General features: G+C 40.0%; 1 protein-coding gene across 1 annotated transcript in view; it reads left to right on the top strand.

Annotated features, from left to right (window-relative positions):
* Positions 1 to 23,581, top strand: part of shtn1 (shootin 1) — a 99,005-nt gene that overhangs the window by 24,467 nt on the left and 50,957 nt on the right. Inside the window, 3 exon segments of the mRNA XM_059947932.1 lie at positions 5,323 to 5,417; positions 20,639 to 20,816; positions 21,794 to 21,879. Coding sequence (XP_059803915.1) covers positions 5,323 to 5,417; positions 20,639 to 20,816; positions 21,794 to 21,879 — 359 coding nt within the window.

The following is a 23,581-nucleotide window of genomic DNA, read 5'->3' as shown; positions in this document are numbered from 1 at the left end:
AATAATGGACACTGCCTTTCTGAGATGCCGCTCCCTAAGGATGTCTTGAGTACTTTGTAGGCTCATGCCCAAGATGGAGCTGACTAGATTTACAACCTTCTGCAGCTTCTTTCGGTCCTGTGCAGTAGCCCCTCCATACCAGACAGTGATGCAGCCTGTCAGAATGCTCTCCATGGTACAACTATAGAAGTTTTTGAGTGTATTTGTTGACATACCAAATCACTTCAAACTCCTAATAAAGTACAGCCGCTGTCTTGTCTTCTTTATAACTACATCAATACATTGGGACCAGGTTAGATCCTCAAGGATCTTGACACCCTTGAAACTGCTCACTCTCGCCACTTCTGATCCCTCTATGAGGATTGGTATGTGTTCCTTCGTCTTACCCTTCCTGAAGTCCACAATCAGACTAGAATATAAAAGCAAGGAGGTAATGTTGAGGCTTTATAAGGCACCTGTGAAGTCACAATGGAGTAGTGTGAGCAGTTTTGGTCCCCTTATCAAAGGTTAAAGGATGTACTGAAACTAGAGAGGGTTCAAAGGAGGTTTATGAAAATGATTTTAGGATTGAAAGGCTTGTCTATGAGGAGCATTTCATGTCTCTGGACCTCTCATCATCATCATCATCACATTCAGGTGCCCTGCCCAGTTTGAGCTTTGACAGCCATGGCCCACACACTCCAGTTTCGGGTCAAGTGGATCAGTTCATTGGTATTCATTTCCAGTTCTCTGGCTGCTTTCTTCATCGTCATTTGTCTTTGCCTTCCTCTTGCTTTCTTCCCTTCAATCCTTCCCTTAATTACCATACATTCTAACTCCTCTTTCCTAATCACATGTTATGTTGCCGTTTCATGAGCTCATACATTATTTCTCTTTTTGTGTTTGCTCTGTTCATGACATCTTTGTTAAATATTTGTTTCGTCCGTGATATTCTTTGCATCCTCCTCAAAAACCGCATTTCTGCTGCTTCAATTCGTTTCCTCATGTTACTAGATATTGTCCAACATTCTGAGCCATATAATATAATATAACAGGATAAAAGTAACATTTCAGTACTCTGAGGCAGGTTGTCATGCCTAGTTTAGTGTTGGTCAGTAAACGCTTCATTCTCGTAAAGGTGTCTTTTGCCATCCCTATTCTTCTTTTGGTGTCCACGTCGCACCTGCCATCTGATGTCACCCAGCTTCCTAAGTAGCAAAAGTTCTGGACTTGTTTCATATCTTCCTCATTTATTCTCAGCCTACAGATGGGATTCTCCTTCTTTTTGGATGTCACCATACATTCTGTCTTTTTGCAATTGATAGACCCATTTTTGTACTTTCATCAACAACTATATCAATTATATTTTGTAGTTCCTAACTTGGTGTGTACATACCGGCTGTGTGGTGAAAAAAATCACAATAGCACCTCTTCTACCTCAAGCAATTGAAGAAGTTTGGCATGTGTGCCTAAACCCTAAGGACTTTTACTGGGGCACAATTGAAAGTATCCTGACTGCCATATCACTGCCTGGTATGGGAACTGTACTTCCCTCATCTCAGGACTCTGCAGAGAGTTGTGAGGACAGCCCAGCACATCTGTAGACGTGAACTTCCCACTATTCCAGACATTTACAAAGACAAGGGTGTAAAAAGGCCCCAAAGGATCATTGGGGACTCGAGTCACCCCAACCACAAACTGTTCCAGCTGCTATCATCCAGGAAACGGTACCGCAGCATAAAATCCAGGACCAACAGACTCCAGGACAGCTTCTTCCACCAGACTGATTAATTCACACTGACACAATTGTATTTCTAAACTATATTGATTGTTCTGTCGTATATCTTACTGTACATACTATTTATTACAAATTAAATAATTTGTACATTGCACATTTAGAGATGTAACGTAAAAATTTTTACTCATGTAAGAAGGATGTAAGAAATAAAGAAAATTTAATTCATAAGAAAAATCCTCTCTACATCCACTCTACCAAGGCCTTTCAATAAAGGTAAAAGTAAGATACAAGCTGAAATAGGTAAAGAACAATGTGGTTTTGTGAAACGCGATATTGATGTTAAGGATACTATTACAATGAGCTATTCAAGTGCAAACATTTGTTTGTTTCTTTTATCGACTGCACAAAAGCATTTGATAAAGTGAAGCACAATAAGTTATTTGAAATATTACAGGAAACTCTAGATCTAGGTTCAATTTCCTGCTAGATGCAGGAAGATTGTTTCCGATGCTAGATGCAAGAAGATTGTTTCTGATGTTGGGGAAGTCCAGAATGAGGGGTCATAGTTTAAGGATAAAGGGGAAGCCTTTTAGGACTAAGATGCGGAAAAACTTCTTCACACAGAGAGTGGTGAATCTGTGGAATTCTCTGCCACAGGAAACAGTTGAGGCCAGTTCATTGGCTATATTTAACAGAAAGTTAGATATGGCCCTTGTGGTTAAAGGGGTCAGGGGGTATGGAGAGAAAGCAGGTACAGGGTTCTGAGTTGGATGATCAGCCATGATCATACTGAATGGCGGTGCAGGCTCGAAGGGCTGAATGGCCTACTCCTGCACCTATTTTCTATGTTTCTATGAAAGACCTCCGCCTAATCAGAAATCTGTACTAGGAACAAACTGCTGCTGTAAGAATAGATGGAGAAGTGAGTCAGTTTACAAAAATCAAGAGAGACGTTTGACAAGGGTGTGTTTTCTCCACTGATTTGTTTAATGTGTACAGTGAAACAATATTACCGAAAATAAGAGACATCTTGGGAATCAAAGTTGGTGGTGAAAACATCAATAATTTTAGATATGTGGATGAAACTCTATTAATTGCAAGTACGGAGGAAGAACTACAAAACGTAATCGATATAGTTGTTGAAGAAAGTACAAAAATGGGTCTATCTATCAATTGTAATGTGTATTCCGAGGAACTTGGTATACCGCGAAGCTGTTAATCCTCCCAACTCCAGATCCATTGATGTCTATAGGGGTTAGACTGTCTCCATTCCTCCTGTAATCCACAACCAGCTCCTTTGTTTCTGTGACATTGAGGGAGAGGTTGTTTTCTTGACACCACTGTGTCAGGGTGATGACTTCTTCACTGTAGGCTGCGACATTATTATTTGAGATAAGGCCAATCAGTGTAGTATCATCTGCAAATTTAATTCACAGATTGCTGTGGGTAGCGACACAGTCATAGGCATACACGGAGTAAAGGAGGGGGTTTAGGACCCAGTCCTGGGGACTCCTGTGTTGAGGGGTGGAGGTGAGGGAGCCCACTCTTACCAACTGCCGACAATCTAACAGGAAGTCCAGGATCCAGCTACACAAGGCAGGGTGAAGACCGAGGTCTCTGAGCTTCTTGTCGAGCCTGGAGGGAATTATGATGTTGAATGCTGAGCTGTAGTCCAAGAACAACATTCTCACATAAGCATCCTTCTCCAGGATGGTGTGTAGAGCTGTGGCTGTTGCGTCACCTGTCAATCTGTTGTGTTGGTAGGTGAATTATAGGTGGTCCAGTGTGAGTGGTAGCATGCTGCAGATGTAGTCATTCAGACCAAGTCCCTGCACCTGAAGTTACCCGGGCCGTAAGCAATGGGCTGACTGTGCGGCCCACAACATGCTGAGGTAGAGTTGAGCAGAGAGGCCTGAATGGTGGAAAGAAAGAATTAGGACAGGTTTGTCTGCCATTCTTTCACATAGCAAGCATGTTGGGTTTTTGCATTGACTATTCAGTAATACAATCAAAAGTAGTAAAAGAAGATTTATTTATTTATTGAGCTATTGTGCGGAATAGGCCCTTCCAGTTCTTTGGGCCATGCCACTCAGCAAAGCCTGATTGACGCAAGCCTAATCACAGGACAATTTACAATGACCAATTAACCTACTAACTGGTACGTCTTTGGACTGTGGGAGGAAACCAGAGCACCCGGAGGAACCCATTGCATTCCATGTGAAGGATGTACAGACGCCTTACAGGAGACAGAATTGAACTGGGAACTCTGACACCCCAAGCTATAATAATGTTACACAAACCATATGCTACCATGGTGTCCAATATTATTGAACTGCATCTTTACTACCTGGACAGCTGTACGCATTTAAAATTCATATGACGGTTTACGTAGAAGCCACAACAATGGGGTCTAAGTAGAATTGAATGTAGTCTTGTAGGTATTTTGTTCAGTTCTTGGAATGTGAATGTGGATTAATGTTGTAAAGTTGATGTGAGCAGAAATCTGAAGAGCAGTATTATTAAGAGATGACCTTGGCCTATGATTAAGCTTGGATTGAAACAAAAATCAACATTGGTGACATTCCAGCTCTCCAATCTGAGATCCAGCTATTTTTTCTAGCTCTAAATTATCTTGGGACGTGTGCAGTTTTGATTTGTAGTTAGGCATGAATACATTGTGTGCAACTCCTGTTTACTGAGGCCAGTTTGTATGTGAAGCAGCTGCATTCTCTACCCAATTACATGATTTCATAGATCTCTGAAAATTGGTTCTATTCACAGTCAGTGATAGAAAGGCTCAACACAATCATTTCTTTTCAATTGACAGTGGCAAGGTTGATGACAACATGATCATTGTGCTGTAATGATAAGACCACCAAGGCATTTGTACTTTTCATCAAGGCATTTCAGAGAGTAGATACAATTTAATTCACTACACTGTCAGCAATGCTCACATTTGTCTGATACCATTATGCTGCCCGTCTCCACAGTTATAATCACTGTCCTAAGAGAAATAGTGATAAATGATCTCCAGCAGTCAGAGAAACTCTCAATTAAGCCTGCCACTTTCGATGTGTCAGATTGTCTTATGCACTTGTACAATTTCAGTTTCAATCCTGTTTATTTACAATGCCTACCAGTAATTATGCTTAACGTGCCATTAACTGAGAAGGATGCCCTGCCAAGAAGACTGCCAGAAACTGTGAAGGTTTCAGGGGGAGTTGCTGGAAGTCAGCACCATCAGAGGCTTTTAGGCTCTGATGGGATGCAGTGGTCGTGATTATAATGCAAGTATCAAGCTCATCAAATCATAATTAGATGCCACTCAAATGTGCCACTTGTAATAACAGTGTTGATTTGTGTTTTCTCTGTGACAGCATCTGTTAATTAGTTAAGTGGATTCAGTGGCCCATTCCTGCTGCAGTTTGTGATTACCTCCAAACATGCTAAGATTACAGATGTCTTCTAGTCCCTTCTTGCTGTGGAAAGCTTTCCCCCTTATACTTTGAATTGAAACTCATAAAATTATTTCTAAAAGATAATTTCTTACTGTAATTTGAATGTTTTCTCTAAGTGATAATAGGTAATTGTTTTTTTGTTTGCAGTTTCGCAAATGGTGATTAATGAAGTCGATGTAATTCAGAGTCATCTTGATATTGAGAAAAGTTGCCGTGAAACTGCAGAAGTACTTGCTTCAAAGGTATATCATATATCCAACTATATTCCAGAATTATAAACATGAGAATTTTCTATCTCTCTTTAATTCTTCATCATCTCAAAACCAATTTTAAGCCAAGTGCCATTTTATTTATTTATTTAGAGATCCAGTGCTCTAAGTAAATAAATACTGGCACTTTAAGCCACGGTACCAGTACCCCAACAATCCCCGACTTAACCCGAGCTTAATCCCGGGACAATTTATAATGACCAATTAACCTTTTACCTGCTACATTTTGGAGCTATGGGAGGAAATGGGAGAAAACCCACACATTCCATGGGGAGGACATGCAAACTCCTTACAGAGAATGTCAGGATTAAACGCTGTTATCCTGTGATGTAATAGTATTGCACTAACTGCTATGCTATGTAACTGCATCTTAGCCCTTCACCGATAGTTTAAAATTTAGTGAAAAGCTTTGCAATATACAGTAGACCATAAGACATAGGAACAGAATTAAGCCATTCAACCCTTCCAGTTTCTCCTCCATTCCATCATAGCACAACTTATTATCCCTCTCAACCCCATTCTCCTGGTTTCTCCCCATAAATTTTGATGCCCTTACTGATCAAGAACCTTTACTTTAAATATACCCAATGATTTGGCCTCTGCTGACCATCTGTGACATCTGTGGATTCTAGGACAAGAGGGCACGACTTCAGGATTGAAGGACATCCTTTTAGAACTGAGATGCAGAGAAATTACTTCAGTCAGAGAGTGGTAAATCTGTGGAATTTGTTGCCACTGTGGAGTGGCTGTGGAGGCCAAGTCATTGGGTATATTTAAGGCAGAGATAGATAGGTTCATAATTAGTCAGGGCATCAAAGGGTATGGGGAGAAGGCAGGGGAGTGGGGATGACTGGAATAATTGAATGGTGGAGTAGACTTGATGGGCTGAATGGCCTACCTCTGCTCCTAAAGCTTATGGTCTTATGAATTCCACAGATTCACCATTCTTTCGCTAAAGGAATTACTCCTCAGCTTGTTCTAAGGGGACATCCTTCTATTCTGAGGCTGTGTACTCTGATCATAGACTCTCCCACTATAGGAAACATTCTCTTAATATTCTCTATCTCATCATTATCATCACCATTATATGTGTGTCATATGACATGGGCAATCACTGTCTTATGATTGTTCTTGGCAAATTTTCCTACAGAACTGGTTTGCCACCTTCTGGGCAGTGTCTTTACAAGATGGGTGACCTCAGCCATTATCAATATACTTCAGAGATTGTCTGCCTGACATCAGTGGAGATTGTCAACCTGATCATATCAGCTGCTCATACGATCATCCACCACCTGCTCCCATGGCTTCACGTGACCCTGATCAGGGGCTATGCAGGTCCTACACCAACCATCCACCACCTGCTCCTGATTCGGTAATGGGAGAGGGCGGAGCAGTTGCTACACCTTACCCAAGGGTAACCTGCAAACCAGCGGAGGGAAGGAGCTCCTTGGTAGTGATGTATTTCCACCCACCGCCCAACCAGTCCTGGTAAACCTGGTATCTTCCCGCAGTTGGAAACTATCGAATTCCTATGACATTTTCAGATAAACCATGTGCTTCACCATATTTCGGAAATGATTTCCAAACTACCCAGCAACCGACAATGAAGTTGTGGATCTTACCTCAGAGCTCACATCATAGCAAAGGACCTTTGAGAACCTAATGGGCTTCTCCTAGCTTTTGCTGACAACAACTCAAGAAAAATAGTGTTTCTAAATAGTAAGAGCCAAGTCTTACTAGTCTTACAAAATAGTAAGAGCCGAGCGCCTAGGCAAAGGATTGGAAAGATGGAAAAATAACAGTCTGAAAAACTTGAAGAATAAAATTATCTTCAAAATGGAGAACAGAAAGCTGTAGACTTAGTAAAGTAAGAAAAAGGATCACTTGATAAGCACAAGCCAAGTGTTTAAGTCATTTTATTCTTATAATTGTTGCAGCAAGTGATTGATGATACAATGGAAGCATTTCCTGAAAGTTCAATTGATTCTTTTCTGCGGTACACATGTCAAATATCATAATGTGCGAGCTGAAAACTCATTAGTTCCAGGAGAAAGACATTTCACTGATCCTGTGAAACCTCTGAAAGTTAGGCTCACATAAAAATCTGAGGTAGAAATTTAATAATTTTTCACATTTTATAAATTAATAGAGTCAAAAAAATAAAAAGCTGGATAAAACCATGCTAAAATATAATGTTCATTATCCAACTTAATTAATGCAGTATTATATGTGCACTTTGAAATTAGAGGCTTCAATTTAAATAACTTGACTTTCATGTTAGGAGTGTTAATTAAAGAGAACGCCATATTGTTTCAATAAACAATCTGCTGGAGGAGATCAACAGGTTGAGCAGAATCAGTGACAGGAAAGGGGTTCATCCTTTGAATTGCTTTTTGTTCCAAATTCCAGCATCTGCACAATCTTGTGTTGCTGCATTTTTCAAGCTAGTTTTGGGAAATGAGTGAATGAATCAACTTAGAAACCCTTTTCAACATTAATGTGCTTTGTTGACCATTATCATAAAATTCCATTTCTTCTATCTGTTTCCAGAAGGAAAGGAAAACTAGAGTGTGTTAGAGATCAGAGGGCCTGTACTTGCTGGAGTTTAGAAGAATTAGGGAGGATCTCATTGAAACCTATCAAATATTGAAAGGCCTAGATAGAGTGGGTCTTTACCAAAGGAGGTATAAGGGGCTCTTTCCCTTTGCTAGCCTGCAGGTCACCTTCGGTCAAGATGTAGTACCTGCATAGTCCCATGATCAGGGACACATGAAGCCGTGGGAGCAGGTGGTGGTTGGTTGTACGAGCAGCTGGTCATGCGACCATGATTGCCAATGTTATATGAATGACAAATAACAAATGGATAGGACAGGGAAGGTGGTACTGCCTTTACTGACCATTAGTGTAGAGTGTGTATTTGATGGCAGTGGTCTGAGGAACGGATGAAAGTTTAGCTTAATCTTTATTTATTTTAGCTATTCATCTTTCCCAAGCTGTGTGATGTCATTTCAAGCTGAATGTTTTTGTAAAACATTTTTGCTACCTCCCCTCTCTCCACCCCCCTCTGCCACCCCGCTCCCTCCGCTGTATGAATGACTGTTTCCATCTCTGCTACTCTTTCTGATTCTGACTTCATCATAATTGATACTGAACCCTCACCTATCTCTTTAGTATGTTTAGATCTAATTATCCCAATCCCCTTCCAGGTAGTCTCCCTTTTTTCTGCCATCATCAAAGACCCTCACCACCCAGGCCATGCTCTTTTCTCACTGCTGCCATCAGCTAGAAGGTACAGGAGTCTCAGGACTCACACCACCAGATTCAGGAACAGTTACTATCCCTCAACCATCAGACTCTTGAACAAATGAGGATAACTACAATCATCTACTGAGTTGTTCCCACAGCCAATGATCTCACTTTAAGGATTCTTTTATCTTGTTATTTCATGCTCATTTATTTATGCTATTTATTTATATTTACATTTGCACAGTTTGTTGTCTTCTATGTTCTACTTGATCTTTCATTGATCCTGTTAATAGTTACTGTTCTATAACATTCCTGAGTGTGCCTGCAGGAAAAAGAACCTCAAGGTTGTATATGGTGACACATATGTTCTCTGATAATAAAAATTACTTTGAACTTTCAACTTTGAAATTGACTCCACTCATGCTGGCAACTTGTTCCACACACTTGCCACCATCTGAGTGAATTTCCCCAAAGCTGGTGATACTGTACCTTGGTAAGCTTCTTGCCAAAATATATTCATGTCCTTGGACTTCAAACTGCATATCGGCCTCCTCTGCAACTTCTTCTAACACCCGAACTTGATGGCCTCTTGGGACTCCAAGTAGGGAGCTCTACTCCTGTCCACTTCACTCAGAACTAAGTCATACAGAGCTGTGTCTGAAAAGCAGGGCACCCACACTCTTGAGTGACCTTTGGAGTGGCTTCCAATTTGTGGCCAAAGCTTTTGCAATGACTTCACCAGTGTTTATAAGAAATGCATCCCTGCTTTAGATGCACGTGTATTTTTAATCAATGGCAACTTGCCGCAGTGGTCTTAGCCGCTCAGAGTTGGACAACTTAGTGATGGGAAAAGTGTTAAACAAACACATTCTCATGCCCTTTGATAATGTGCCAGATGCATGAATTTCAAAATTCAAAGTAAATTTATTATCACAGTGCCTCCATGTTTCCATATACTACCCCGAGATTCATGTTATTGTGATCATTCACAAAATCACAATCACAATCTTCATCAGCACAAGAGCACTGCAGGGATGTGTGCTTAGTCCCCTGCTCTACTCACTTTACACTTATGACTGTGTGGCTAAGCACAACTCCAACACCAGATACGAGTTTGCTGATGACACTACTGTTGTGGACTGTATCAAAGGTGGTGATGAATCAGCATACAGGAGGGAAATTGAAAACTTGGCTAGGTGATGTAATAAGAGCAACCTCTCACTCACTGCCGATAAGATCAAGGAAGTGATTGTAGAGCTCAGGAGAGGGAAACCAGAGGTCCATGAGCCAGTAATCATTGGAGGACCAGAGAAGGGGAGGACCAGAGATGGAGAGGCTCAGCAACTTTGAATTTCTGGGCATAACTATCTCAGAGGACCTGTCCTGGACACATCATATAAATATTATTGCAAAGACAGTACCTGTACTTTCTCAGAAATCTACGGAGGTTCGGCACGTCAGTGAAAACCTTGGCAAACTTCAAGACGTATAGCGGAAAGTGTGCTGACTGGCTGCATTATGGCCTGTATGGGTACACCAATGCCTTTGCATGGAAAATCCTACAAAAGGTAGTGGATTTGGCCCAGTACATCACAGATAAAGCCCTCCCACCATCGAGCATGTCTACATGAAACATTGCCGTAGGAAAGCAGCATCAATCATCAAAGATTTTCACCAACCAGGCCATGCTCTTTTCTCACTGCTGCCATCAGGAAGAAGGTACAGGTGCCTCAGGACTCACACCACCAGGTTCAAGAATAGTTATTACCCCTCGACCATCAGGTTCTTGAACAAAAGGGGATTGCTACACTCATTTAAGGACTTGGTTATATTGTTATTTCATGCTCGTTATTTTTTGATATTTATTTCTATCTGGATTTGCAGTTTGTTTACAGTTAACAGTTTCTGATTGTTAAAGTTTACAGTTATTGTTCTATAGATTTGTGAAGAATGCCACAGAAAAGGAACCTCAGGGATGTATGTAGTGACATGTATGTACTTTGATAATAAATTTTACTTTGAACTTTAAATAGAAAGAAACACAATAAAATCAATGAAAAACTGCAGACAACAAAGATGGACAAACAGCCATTATGCAAAAGACCACAAATTGGGCAAATACAAGCAAAAAGATAAACTAATAATAAGAAGCAGTAAATATTAAGAACACAAGTTGTAGAGTCCTTAAAAGTGAGTCCATGGACTGTGGAATCTGTTCAGCGTTGGAGTGTGTAAATGTTATCCACTTTGGTTCAAGAGCCTGATGGCTGAGGGTTTTGTGAATCACATCGCAAATCCAGAACATTTTCTTCAGTTTTATTCAGTCTATCCACAAATGTTAATGTTAAACAAAATATTATTTTAATGGACCTTTTTTATTGAATGCAAAATATCTGCTCGAAAAGAAGAGACAAGATAGACCTCCTTGACAACACACACAAAATGCTGGTGGAACACAACAGGCCAGGCAGCATCTATAAGGAGAAGCACTGTTGACGTTTCGGGCCGAGACCCTTCGTCAGGACTAGTCAGGACTAGTGCTTCTCCTTATAGATGCTGCCTGGCCTGCTGCGTTCCACCAGCATTTTGGGTATGTTGTTCTTTGAATTTCCAGCATCTGCAGATTTTCTCCTGTTTGCTCTTTAGACATCCTAGAAGTTGGCTACCTGAATTTATTTTTCTAGTTTAAATTCCAATTGCACTTTTCCAATGGAAATGATTCTGTAAGTTGTATAATTTAAAAGATGATACATTCTGGCACAAGTTATATCAACTTCACTGCATAACTGCATTTCCCAGGATTTTGATTAGAAAATCAAATTTGACACACAAAACATTGAATATAAATAGCTGCATCAGTAACATTGATTTTTACAGTATAAATTGTAAACAAGATATTGTAGCTATGACTTCAAATGAGGATCTGTGCTCCCAATTTCTGATTAATTTATAGAAGACTATAATTTTATATAGGTGGTTTATCAGAGATGCACCAGTTTTTGAGTGATTTATATATGTCGTTGATTACGTGTCAATGCACTCTGGCTTTCTCATCAGAAAATGGATTGGAACAATACCATGGGCACATTTTATTTATAATATATGCTATTTCCAAGCTCTTTTACTCCAAGATATTGCTGAAATCACATCTTCAGGGGTTAGATATGAAGGCATTAGGTGCACCTTTTCCCAAGGAGCTAATTCTGCATTTTGATTGTAATAACATATCTCAACTTAATAACTTGTCCTCTCAATATAATTATTTGGAATTAATTCTGAGGCTTTCAAGGAAGAGGACAGAAGCTATAGGCTTATTATCCTCCTGTGAAATGATGTTTTTTAAAGAATTTTATTGATTTAGAAAGTGAAATGTCAGCATACAGACTTAACGCCTAAATAACTGCAACTTTAAACAGATACCATATTGTATAAATTCAGTTTGTGAAGCACCGATGTTGATTGATCTGTTTGAGAATCAGAATGTTACTGTAACCTATTTGCATCTAAAGGGAATTTACAGGACATCTATTGGCAAAAAGATGTGGCCAATATTAAAGCTTGAGTTGTGGATCATCAGTAAGATGTATCACAGTAACTTGACAAGGAATTCTTTTTATAGTACCTTTCAAAAGGCAATGGCTATAGACTTATGTAAACTCTAATGATCTATCCCAGTCATATACTTGAATGATTTGGAAAAATATTGTCATTGATCCAAAGTTTTAGAACACACCACCTAACAGCACTGTCCAATACTTTCACACACATAAGTCAGGCATTCAGGAAAAGAGTTAATCGCAACCTTCATAATAATGAAGAACATTTATTTCCATCAATTCATTTACTGAATCAAAAAATAGTCTAACTTCTTCCCCATTCTATTACAGTCCTGATGAATGGTCTTGGTCCAAAATGTTTATCCCTCTCCAAAGATGCTGCCTGACCTACTGAGTTCCTCCAGCATTTTGTATGTGTCATTCTGAATAATAAAAAGAGTTCAATTTTGAAGAATTATTGTTTGAAATGATGCTGACTTTGGAGCTTCAACTGTATTACTGAAAATTAGATATTAGAATAGAACAGAACATTATTGTTGTTGCTCAAGTCAATGAGATTGCAGTGCTATTCAGATACTTACAATGCATGTGGTATGGCTTAATTTAAAAAAATCCCATATTTACATGCAACAATTCACTTTGATAGTCCATAGTACTGAAAGGCCATTGGCAAGCTGGGGTATAGCATTATTTAGCTGCACAATAGCTCTCAGAAAAAAATTGTATTATTAGATTAGAAAATTAGATAAATTAGGTATGCTCACCATAAACTCCTTTAACATGAGTCATTTCAGAATTTGTTTACAACATGAACTCAATATTATTGCATTTCTTAATTTTTTTCCAATTAATATGTGACAGCTGAATGAAACTTGTGAATATTTCTCAGACCTTAATATTGTCAAAATTATACTCCAATTTTTACATTAAATGAAACTGTCACAAATCTTCAGTTCATGTATTTTCTTTCAAGTTTAGCGAAGGGAATTGGAGATCACAGCCAGGGTCAGTATTTTACATCTATTTCCATTGCTAAAGAGAGATAGTGATGATCTGCCTTTTAGAATCACATTGGTCCTTGTGTTGGAAGTACTTACATGGTACCGTTTGCAAAAGAGTTTGGGATTTCAAACCAGAGGTGGTTGAGGAACCATAGTAAACTTCCGTAAGGTGCGGTCTTCCTTTTACATTTTCCACTTGACATTCCAGGCTGTATGTTTGGAAGGTTAATTGCTGTCAGCTGTATGTGCTGTAGCTGCAGCATTTAGAAAGAAGGAATAGTTCAGCCTGTGGATTGTGCCCACAATTAATGTGGTGGTTTTTTTGTTGGGTGATATTAAACTACCTTTGTATAGTTCTGAGATGAGGTCATCTAGAATAGTGGAAAATTGTGCATCTGATTCCAGGCAAGTAGTTAACATGTGGCAGGAATTCTCTGCAGAATTAGGAAATGAACCACTTACTGAAAAATACCCTTTGACCTGTTCTCAGAGCAACGTTACTTACAATTCAATTAAACTTCTGTTCAATCTTGACCCCCTCCACCCCACCTATCACCAGGATACTGATGGTGAGGAATTTGATGACAATAACACTATTGAATGTCAAGGTGACAGCATTAGAATCTCAAGCAAGGGATGATACTTGACACTTATATGGTGCAAATGTTATTTTTCTCTTGTTATTGAGGTCTGCATGCAGTCTGTCTTCTTTATTAATTGAGGTATTGCAAATTGAATTAAATTGGGTGCAATCATTAGTGAACAAATCATTTCCTGACTTCATGATTAAGTCCATTGTTGAAGCAGTTAAATATGGCTCAGCCCAAGAGAGGATCTTCTAGAGCAAAATTCAATGGCTAATATAAGAGGCTTCAAATGATCACAACCATTTTTCTTTGAAGGAGATTGCACTTCAGATAGTGGAAGATTTTCTCTTGGTTCCCATGATATCGGTTTTACCAGGCCACCTCAATCCTACCCACAGTCAAATTCTGCCTTGCTGACAAAGCTAGTAGTCCTTGTTTCTCCTTTGGAATTCAGCTCTTTGCCCATATAATAGGACTATAACACATAGGATCAGAATTAGGACATTCTGCCCATTGAGACTGTTCCACTATTATATCATGGTTGATTTATTGTGCTTCTCAACTTTATTCTCCTGCCTTCTCTCCATAACCTTGACTAATTAAGAAACTATTAACCTCTACTTTAGATGTACGCATTGACTTGGCCTCTACAGTCATCTGCAGTAATGAATTTTACAGATTCACCACCCTCTGTCTAAAGAAATACCCCCACACCTCTGTTCTAAAGAGACATCCTTGTATTCTGAGGCTCTGCCATCTGGTCCTAGACTCCCCCACTATAGGAAACATCCTCTTCACATCTGCTCTATCTAGGCCTTTCAATATTTGATAGGTTTCAATGACATCTCCTCCCACCCATCCCCAACTTCGCATTTTCTAAACTCCAAAAGCAGAATGATGAGTTTGGATCAATGGTCCTTGCAGACTGTTAGAGACATGGAGTCATAGAAAAGTACAGCACAGAAACAGACCCTTCAGCTCATCTAGTCCATGCTGAACCATTTAAATTGCCCATCAACCTCCACCGGGGCTGTAGCCCTCCAAACCCCTACTATCCATGCATCTGTTCAGAATTCTCTTAAACATTGAAATTGAGCTCACATGCACCAGTTCCACTGGCAGTTCACTCCACGTTCTCAGAACCCTCAAAATGAAGATGTTCCCCCTCATGTTCCCCTTTAATTTTTCTCCTTTCACCCTTAACATATGACCTCTAGTTGTCGTCTCACCCATCCTTAGTGGAAAACACCTGCTTGAATTTACCCTCTATACCCCTCATAATTTGATTTAAAAAAAAAGTATTTGGAGAGACGCAGGTCAATGCAGGAAGTTAACAAGATTTGTTTATTAATGATGATTTCTGAGGAACTTGACTGAAGTGTTTGAAGTAAAAGGCAGGACACTGAAGGTAATGCAGTTAATGGGAACTGCATGGATTTTATAGACAAGCTTGGCAAATTTCCACATTGTGGATTCATCAGAAAAGCAAAGACCATTTCTATCTATGAAAAAGTGACATGTGGGATTAAAAGTTTGATTAAAGTCAAATAGAAAGTAAAGGGTAACAGTAAATGAAAATATAAGTGATCTGAAGGATAATGTCCAATGGGCATTGAGCAGGGAACATTACCAGGTCCTTTGTTGTCATGACTTGCTCCTAAATGTAAATGCTTTCTTGAGGTTGGAGAGACTTCCAGCATTTTGATCGTGAGTTGCATATATTCCTCTCTGATGTACCTTTAGAAAATTCCTTATTCTCAATGGCACCTTCCTTTTTTATTACGTGTTTTAAAAACTATTTTGCAAGTTTTGTGTGTGACATAGAAGTCACAGATAAAGCCCTTTGCCTCCTTGACATTTAGAGAGTTGTGTCCCACCCTTGTTCATCCCATCATTCTTTAGTATAAATCAGGAGTTCCCAACCCGGGTTCAATGGACCCCGTAGTTAATGGTAGGGGTCCATGCATAAATGAACTGCAATGAATGTACATGTCTTGTTGGTATCTTTGGACGGGTTTACTGCTAGTATTTCACAGGCTCGAAAATCATTTACTTCATAAATGCTCTAATTTTGCTAATCAGTCTTCATCGTTCTTCCTATTTTTCCAGCTATTTCTCCTCTTCTCAGTCTGGATAGACAAAGGAGAGTCTGTTGATGTTGTTTATTTGAATTTTCTAAAAAGTTTTGACAAGGTATGGCACATAACAGCCCATGATAGTACAAGAAAGATATTAGCATGGATGGAAGATTGGCAGGAGGCCAAGTGTTGGAATAAAGGAGGCTATTCTGTTTTGCTGCCAGTGACAAGTGGTGAGCCACAGGGATCAGTATTGGTACTTCTTTTAACGTTGTATGTCAACAATTTAGATAACAAAATTGATGGCTTAGTGGCCAAATTTGCAGGTGATACAAAGATAGCTGGAGGGGCTGGTAGTGTTGAGGAAGCAGGTAGTCTGCAGAAGGACTTGGGCACATTGGGAAAATGGGCAAGGTGGCAGATGGAATATAGTGTAGGCAAGTGTATGGTTATGCCCTATGGTAGAAGATTATTTCTAAATGGGAAGAAAATTTAAAAATCAAAAGTGTAAGGAAACTTGGGAAGACCTTGTGCAGGATTCCCTAAAGGTTAGCTTTCAGCTGGAATCAGTGGTAGGAAGATATATGCAATGTTGGCATACAATTCATGAGGAACAGAATATAAGACCAAAGCTGTGATGTTGGTTAGACTGCATTTGAAGTGTTAAGAGTTTGTTTTGGGCCTCTTATCTAAGATAATGTGCTGGTATTGGAGAGGGTCCAGAGAAGGTTCATGAGAATGATCCTGTGAATAAAAGGATTAATGTATGCGGAGCGTTTAATGGCTCTGGACCAGTACTCGCTGGAATTTAGAGGAATGAAACATATTGAATATTAAAAGGCCTAGAGAGAATGGATGTAGAGAGGATGTTTCCGATAATGAATGAGTCTAGTCGTAGAGGGCACAGCCTCAGAATGCAGGGACGTACTTTTACAAGAGAGATGAGGAGGAATTTTAAATCAAGTCAAGTCATCACTTTTTTTGTCATTCCAACCATAACTGCTGGTACAGTACACAGTAAAAATGAGACAATGTTTTTCAGGACCACAGTGATACATGACACAGTACAAAAACTAGACTGAACTACGTAAAAAACAACACAGAGAAAAAGAACACAACTACACTAAAGTACAGACCTACCCAGGACTGCATAAAGTGCACAAAACAGTGCAGGCATTACAATAAATAATAAACAGGACAATAGGGCAAGGTGTCAGTCCAGGCTCTGGGTATTGAGGAGTCTGATAGTTTGGGGGAAGGAACTGTTACACAGTCTGGTTGTGAGAGCCCGAATGCTTCGGTGCCTTTTCCCAGACGGCAGGAGGGAGAAGAGTTTGTATGAGGGGTGCATGAGGTCCTTCATAATGCTGTTTGCTTTGCAGATGCAGCATCTAGTGTAAATGTTCGTGATGGCAGGAAGAGAGACCGCGATGATCTTCTCAGCTGACCTCACTATCCGCTGCAGGGTCTTAAGACCCAAGATGGTGCAATTTCCAAACAAGGCAGTGATGCAGCTGCTCAGGATACTCTCAGTACAACCTCTGTAGAATGTGATGAGGGTGTGGGGGTGGGAGATGGACTTTCCTCAGCCTTTGCAGAAAGTAGAGATGCTGCTGGGCTTTCTTTGCTATGGAGCTGGTGTTGAGGGACCAGATGAGATTCTCCGCCAGGTGAACACCAAGAAATTTGGTGCTCTTAATTATCTCTACTGAGGAGCCGTCGATGTTCAGCGGGGAGTGGTCACTCTGTGCCCTCCTGAAGCCAACAGCCATAACAACCATCCCTTTTGTTTTATTCACATTCAGAGACAGGTTGTTGGCTCTGCACCAGTCCGTTAGCCACTGCACCTCCTCTCTGTAAGCTGACTCGTCGTTCTTGCTGATGAGACCCACCACGGTCGTGTCATCGGCAAGCTTGATGGTGTGGTTCAAGCTGTGTGTTGCAGCACAGTCGTGGGTCAGCAGAGTGAACAGCAGTGGACTGAGCACGCAGCCATGGAGAAGCCCCTGTGCTCAGTGTGATGGTGTTGGAGATGCTGCTCCCAATCTGGACTGACTGAGGTCTCCCAGTCAGGAAGTCTAGGATCCAGTTGCAGAGGGAGGTGTTCAGACCCAATAGGCTCAGCTTTCCAATCAGTTTCTGAGGGATGATTGTGTTAAATGCTGAACTGAAGTCTATGAACAGCATCGGAACGCATGAGTCTTTTTTGTCCAGGTGGGTTAGGGCCAGGTGGAGAGTGATGGCACTGGCGTCATCTGTTGAGTGGTTGGGACGGTACACAAACTGCAGGGGGTCCAGTGAGGGAGGCAGCAGGGAGTTGATATGCCTCATGTCGAGCCTCTCGAAACACTTCATGATGATGGATGTGAGTGCAACGGGATGATAGTCATTTTGGCAGGACATTGAAGACTTCTTTGGCACAGGGGTAATGGTGGCGGCCTTGAAGCACGTTGGAATGGTGGCGCTGCTCAGGGAGATGTTGAAGATGTCCGTGAGAACATCTGCTAGCTGGTCTGCACATCCTCTGAGCACTCTACCAGGAATGTTGTCTGGTCCAGCAGCCTTCTGTGGGTTGACCCTACACAGGGTTTTCTCACCTCAGCCACGGTGAGACACAGCACCTGGTTAGTTGTAGGAGGGGTGGACTTCCTCGCCGCCATGTCATTTTCCTCCTCAAAGCAAGACATCGTTTTCTTTAGCAAGATGTGGTGAATCTGTGGAATTCATTGTTACAGACAGTTCTGGAGGCCTCATTAAGTATATTTAAAGTAGCAATTGATAGGTTCATTAGTCAGGGCATCAAAGGTTACGGAATGAAGGCAAGAGAATGGGGCTGAGAGGAATGGAATGGGGCTCAGTCATGGTGGACTCAATGGGCTGAATGGCCTAATTCTTATCCTATGTCTTATTTACTTCTCTGTATTGAAGTGTACTATTATCAAAATCTTTGGGAATATTGATATTTATATTTTTAAGTGTAGAGTGCTTGATTCACAATAGATAGAAAAGAAACACATCACTTTTTAGACCTGATTGAATGTTAGGAATTGTGAATGTTCTTGTGTTCTAATGTAATGAATTATTTTAGTTATAGCTCACATACAATTAATTGTAGGGTAAACACACCACCAATCAGGCCATGCTATCCTCTCACAGCTGCCATTGGGAAGGAGGAACAGAAGCCTCAGGTCCCACACCAACAGATTCAGGAACAGTCATTACCCTCAACCATCCTGCTCCTGAACCAGTGAGGATAACCTCAACTCTGAACTGATTCCATCGGGAAGGAGGTACAGGAGCCTCAGGTCCCACTTCACCAGGTTCAGGAACAGTCATTACCCTTATCCATCAGGCTGATGAACCACAGGGTATAAGTGCACTCAATTTCACTCTCCCCATCATTGAACTGTTCCTCTAACTATGGACTTACTTTCAAAGACTCTTCATCTCGTGTTCTCAATATTTATTGCCTTTTAAATTTTCTTTTGTACTTGCACAGTTCGTTGTTTTCACACGTTGGTTGTTTGTCCATCCCATTGGGTAGGGTCTTTCACTGATTTTATTGTGCTTCGTATGCCTGCAAGAAAACAAATCTCATAATTGTATATGGTGACATATGTGTACTTCAATAATAAATTTACTTTGAACTTGAACTTCATCTGTCCATGTGTTTGTTTATTTATTGTTTTGTTGTTTTTGCACATTGTCATCTTTCTGTGTAGCTTTTCATTGATTCTATTGTGAATGCCTGCAAGCATATGAATCTCAGGGTAGTATATGGTGATATATATTTCAGGTACTTTGATAATAAATTTACTTTGAAATTTGACATCATCTCTAATATCCACCCCTAACCTGGCCACATGTTACCCTACCTCAAGCTGCTGCTGCATATCTTCACTGGTGTCTCAGTGCTTAGGGAAGCAGCTATAGAAATAAGAGTATATAAACCACCTCACCTCTTTTACTTCTTCTTGTCTTTACCAGCTGCTGCGCAGAACTGGCTCCGTGGCCGTGGGCTCAGCAGATCATGTTCTGTGCGTTATTTGTTTACTTGTTTATTCTTTACTCAGAGAGTGATAGCTGTGTGGAATGAGCTTCCTGTAGAAGTAGTAGAGGCCAGTTCAGTTGTGTCATTTAAGGTAAAATTGGATAGGTATATGGACAGGGAAGGAGTGGAGGGTTATGGGCTGAGTGCGGGTAGGTGGGACTAGGTGAGATTAAGAGTTCGGCACGGACTAGGAGGGCTGAGATAGCCTGTTTCCGTGCTGTGATTGTTATATGGTTTGTACGATTTTTCACTCATTGGGTGTTTGTTGGTCTTTGCTGTTTTCATGGATTCTATTGTGTTTCTTTGTTCTGTGGCTGCCTGCAAGATTGTGAATCTTAAGGTTGTATATGGTATACATACATTGATAATAATACTTTTAACTTTCTTTCTTTCTATAAATTATAGACCTTAAAAAAAGTGCATGTTTCTCCATATGCTCCATAACTTTGTAGCACATCATTGTCAACAATTGAAGTAACACAAATGTCATGTAATTTTTTAACTTACTTGTGCAACAACTCTTGAAATATGATAGCAATACATGATCTGAACGTCGACCCTTTCAAAGTTGAATTCTCTCTTTGTTCAGAAAACTCCTCCAGGAGGAAACAATTGCTTTGAAGATCCATATTTAGTGAGAATCTGCTTACCTTTGCTGAATTTCTCATTTGTAGCTGGACAAAGACAATAAAGCCCTTAAACAAATCAGTATGCACTACATGGAGAAGTTGGGAGCTGATGCTCTTCCTGCTGAACTTTCTTTGGGAGAAGATTCAGCAAATGATGCAACAAATAAGCAAGTAAACAACAATGTCATATGTTCTTCAATAGAATGCCAAAATCAAATGCAAGGTGAGTTAGTGTGAAGGGAAGTATGTTTTTTCGAAGTCATTGGGGAAATTCTAAAATCACCAGGCTTTTACTTGAAATTAAAAAAATGACGAAGCAGATGGATGCCAGAGTAGTGTAGCAGTTAGCATGTTGCTATTATAGCTCAGAGCTTTGGAGTTCAGAGTTCATTTCCATTGCCTTCTATAAGAAAGTTTCTACATTTCTTCCCCTGTGCTCATGGGTTTTCTCTGGGGGGGGTCTGGTTTTCTCCCACAATATGAGATGCACTGGTTAGTAGGTTAATAGGCCATGGTCAATTGTCCTGTGATGGGTAGCTGGGCAGTGTGGCCTGGTGAGTCAGAAGGGCCTGTACTGCACTGTATCTCTAAAACAAAGTTGTAGCATTGGTCTTATTCTTGCAAAATATTTGATCTATGATTATATTTTAAGAGGGACCTTTTTAGATTATTTAAATAAAATGAAAGTTGGGCTTCATCGTGTAAGTTTATTTACACATAGGCTCCTCATTTCCTGTTTTTAGCTGACAAATATTTAAGTTTCTGAAAAGACCTATAAGGTATATCTTAAGTAATTTTTAATTGTTGCTAAATTTTGCCTTGTTATTGACAAAGCTGATTTAGAATGTGGGGAGTCTGCTGCACAGAGCACTTCTGGCCATTTTCTGTAACTGGTCTGCAGGCTTTTAAACCTGTTTGTTTCCAGTTAAGTGGTAACATCCACCATTTTTTGTCTGAGAAAATGACTAGTAAAGGAATAACTTAATTAAGCGAGTTAGTGAGTAGCAACCTATTCTGAACAGTTTGCATAGAATTATAATTGTATTTGAACATTTTTAAGGCTAACCTAGTCTTGAATAATGCTAAACATTGATCTGTTCCTCTGTTCTGGGATTCTTCATCGTGGCAGTTATAAAAGTTCATCAAAACTTATAAAATAGAAGTATGACTTATGTAAATTAAAATTTGTCTGTATTTTAGATCTTCGAAAAAATCTTGCATCAATACTGGAAGAGAAGAAGCAGTTGTCTTTTCAGCTGGAGAACCTAAAAGACTTGGCTGATAAAGTGAGCAACAAAAACAAAAGAAAAAATCGTACTGAAATGATGTGTTGTGTTTGAATTAATTATGAGTACAGTTTGAGCTGAGTGGTATTAACCTTAACTCGATGGCAACCTGAAGGTCATAGTTCAAACCATACTCCAGAGAATAGAGCTGACAATTGTGTGTAATAGTTATCACATATTCCTTTCACAGGTGGATATAAACGTGCCTGCTATAACTTTCCCGATATTCTGAGCAACATTTCTTTGTCAAACATCCTAATCCAAACACTACACTTCAGTGGATCTCAACTGTGTCAAGAAATGAAGAAGAGGTCTGATCCAAATGCAGAGCAGTGGAGATGATTTAGCTGTAAGCGATCTCTTTAATAATAAACTGCAAAACAAGCTGCGAGGGGGCCACAAAACAAGAGAGAACAGATACCTAACACAACAAGGCAACAAGATAACTGAAGCCTAGGAGCAACTGGCTGAGACCAGCTGGTTGGATGAGTGAACAAGAACTGTTATGAGAGTTGGGTTTAAATAGGCTGCAGGTGATGAGTTGGAAATGAATGGGAGATGACTCCTTTTAGCTGAGTGGAGACTGGAAGGTGCCTGCATGTGTAGGCCTGACAAACTTATTTGGAACTTGCAAACAGTAGTGACTGTTTGCTTTATGTCTCCTCATGCAAGATACTCTCAATCCTCAGAAGGAATCTGGTGCATATTTCTTGCACCCTCTCTAGCGTAAGTATGTCCTTCTGTAGATATGGAAACCAGATCTGTACACAATTTTCCTGTATGATCTCACCAGCACCATCTAAATAACTGCTAGATTGTATTTCAATAAGACTAACCTATGTTTTATCTTCCTAGTTGTTTGCTAAATCTGAGCATTAACTTTCAGCAATTTGTGTTGCAGGGACATTCAGGGCTCTGTGAACATCAATATCTTTCAAGCTATCTCTACTTAAAAAAAGAATGCAGCTTATATTTTCAATAATGCACCTTATATTTTCAAAGTGATATCCTCACATCTTTCCATATTATTTCCCATCTGCTTTGCTCTTATCCATTCACTCAGCATGGTTACATCCTCCAAAATCTCCCTGCATCCTCACAGCACACACTGCCATTCGTCTTTGTGCTCTCAGCAACCTTGAACTTATTATCCAAATCATATTGACATGGATTGGGAGCAGCTGGGGATTTGGCATTGATCCCCATAATATTACATTGATGACAATCTCCCAACCCAAGAATCAACACTTTTAACCAACAATTGTATTAATTATGACAAGCACATTAAATTCCTGATCTTTTCTGTGCTCTAGTTACTACTAGAGTTTAGGGAGAGGGACCTTTGTACAAGGCCTACCAGTGTTTCCTGTCCCTTTCCCTTCAAGTGAAGATCAAGTCAAGATTAAGAATCTAGTGTTTTCCTGGAGTATATGATGAATAAACTCTTCTTGGGTTTCCAGCCAGGTACAGGTATTGAATTTACCCAACGTTTCAATGAGAAACTCTGCCATCTTCATTGGGGATGATGCCTAGCCATGTCTAGTCCAATGGGATTTATACTTCCATTGTCTGTCCCTCCTGATTGGTTAGTTCTCATCTAATCAGGTTTCCACTCTCCCACCTTGTTTACAATTGAATTCCAGTTTTTAACTTTGAGCGAGCCTTTCATCTTTGTTAAAATTCTTTTCCTCTAGTTTTATTT

The sequence above is a fragment of the Hypanus sabinus genome, chromosome 22 (assembly GCF_030144855.1).
Source record: "Hypanus sabinus isolate sHypSab1 chromosome 22, sHypSab1.hap1, whole genome shotgun sequence".
Taxonomy (NCBI): Eukaryota; Metazoa; Chordata; class Chondrichthyes; order Myliobatiformes; family Dasyatidae; genus Hypanus; species Hypanus sabinus.
Note: the sequence above shows the minus strand (reverse complement) of the source record. Positions and strands in the feature narration are given on the sequence as shown.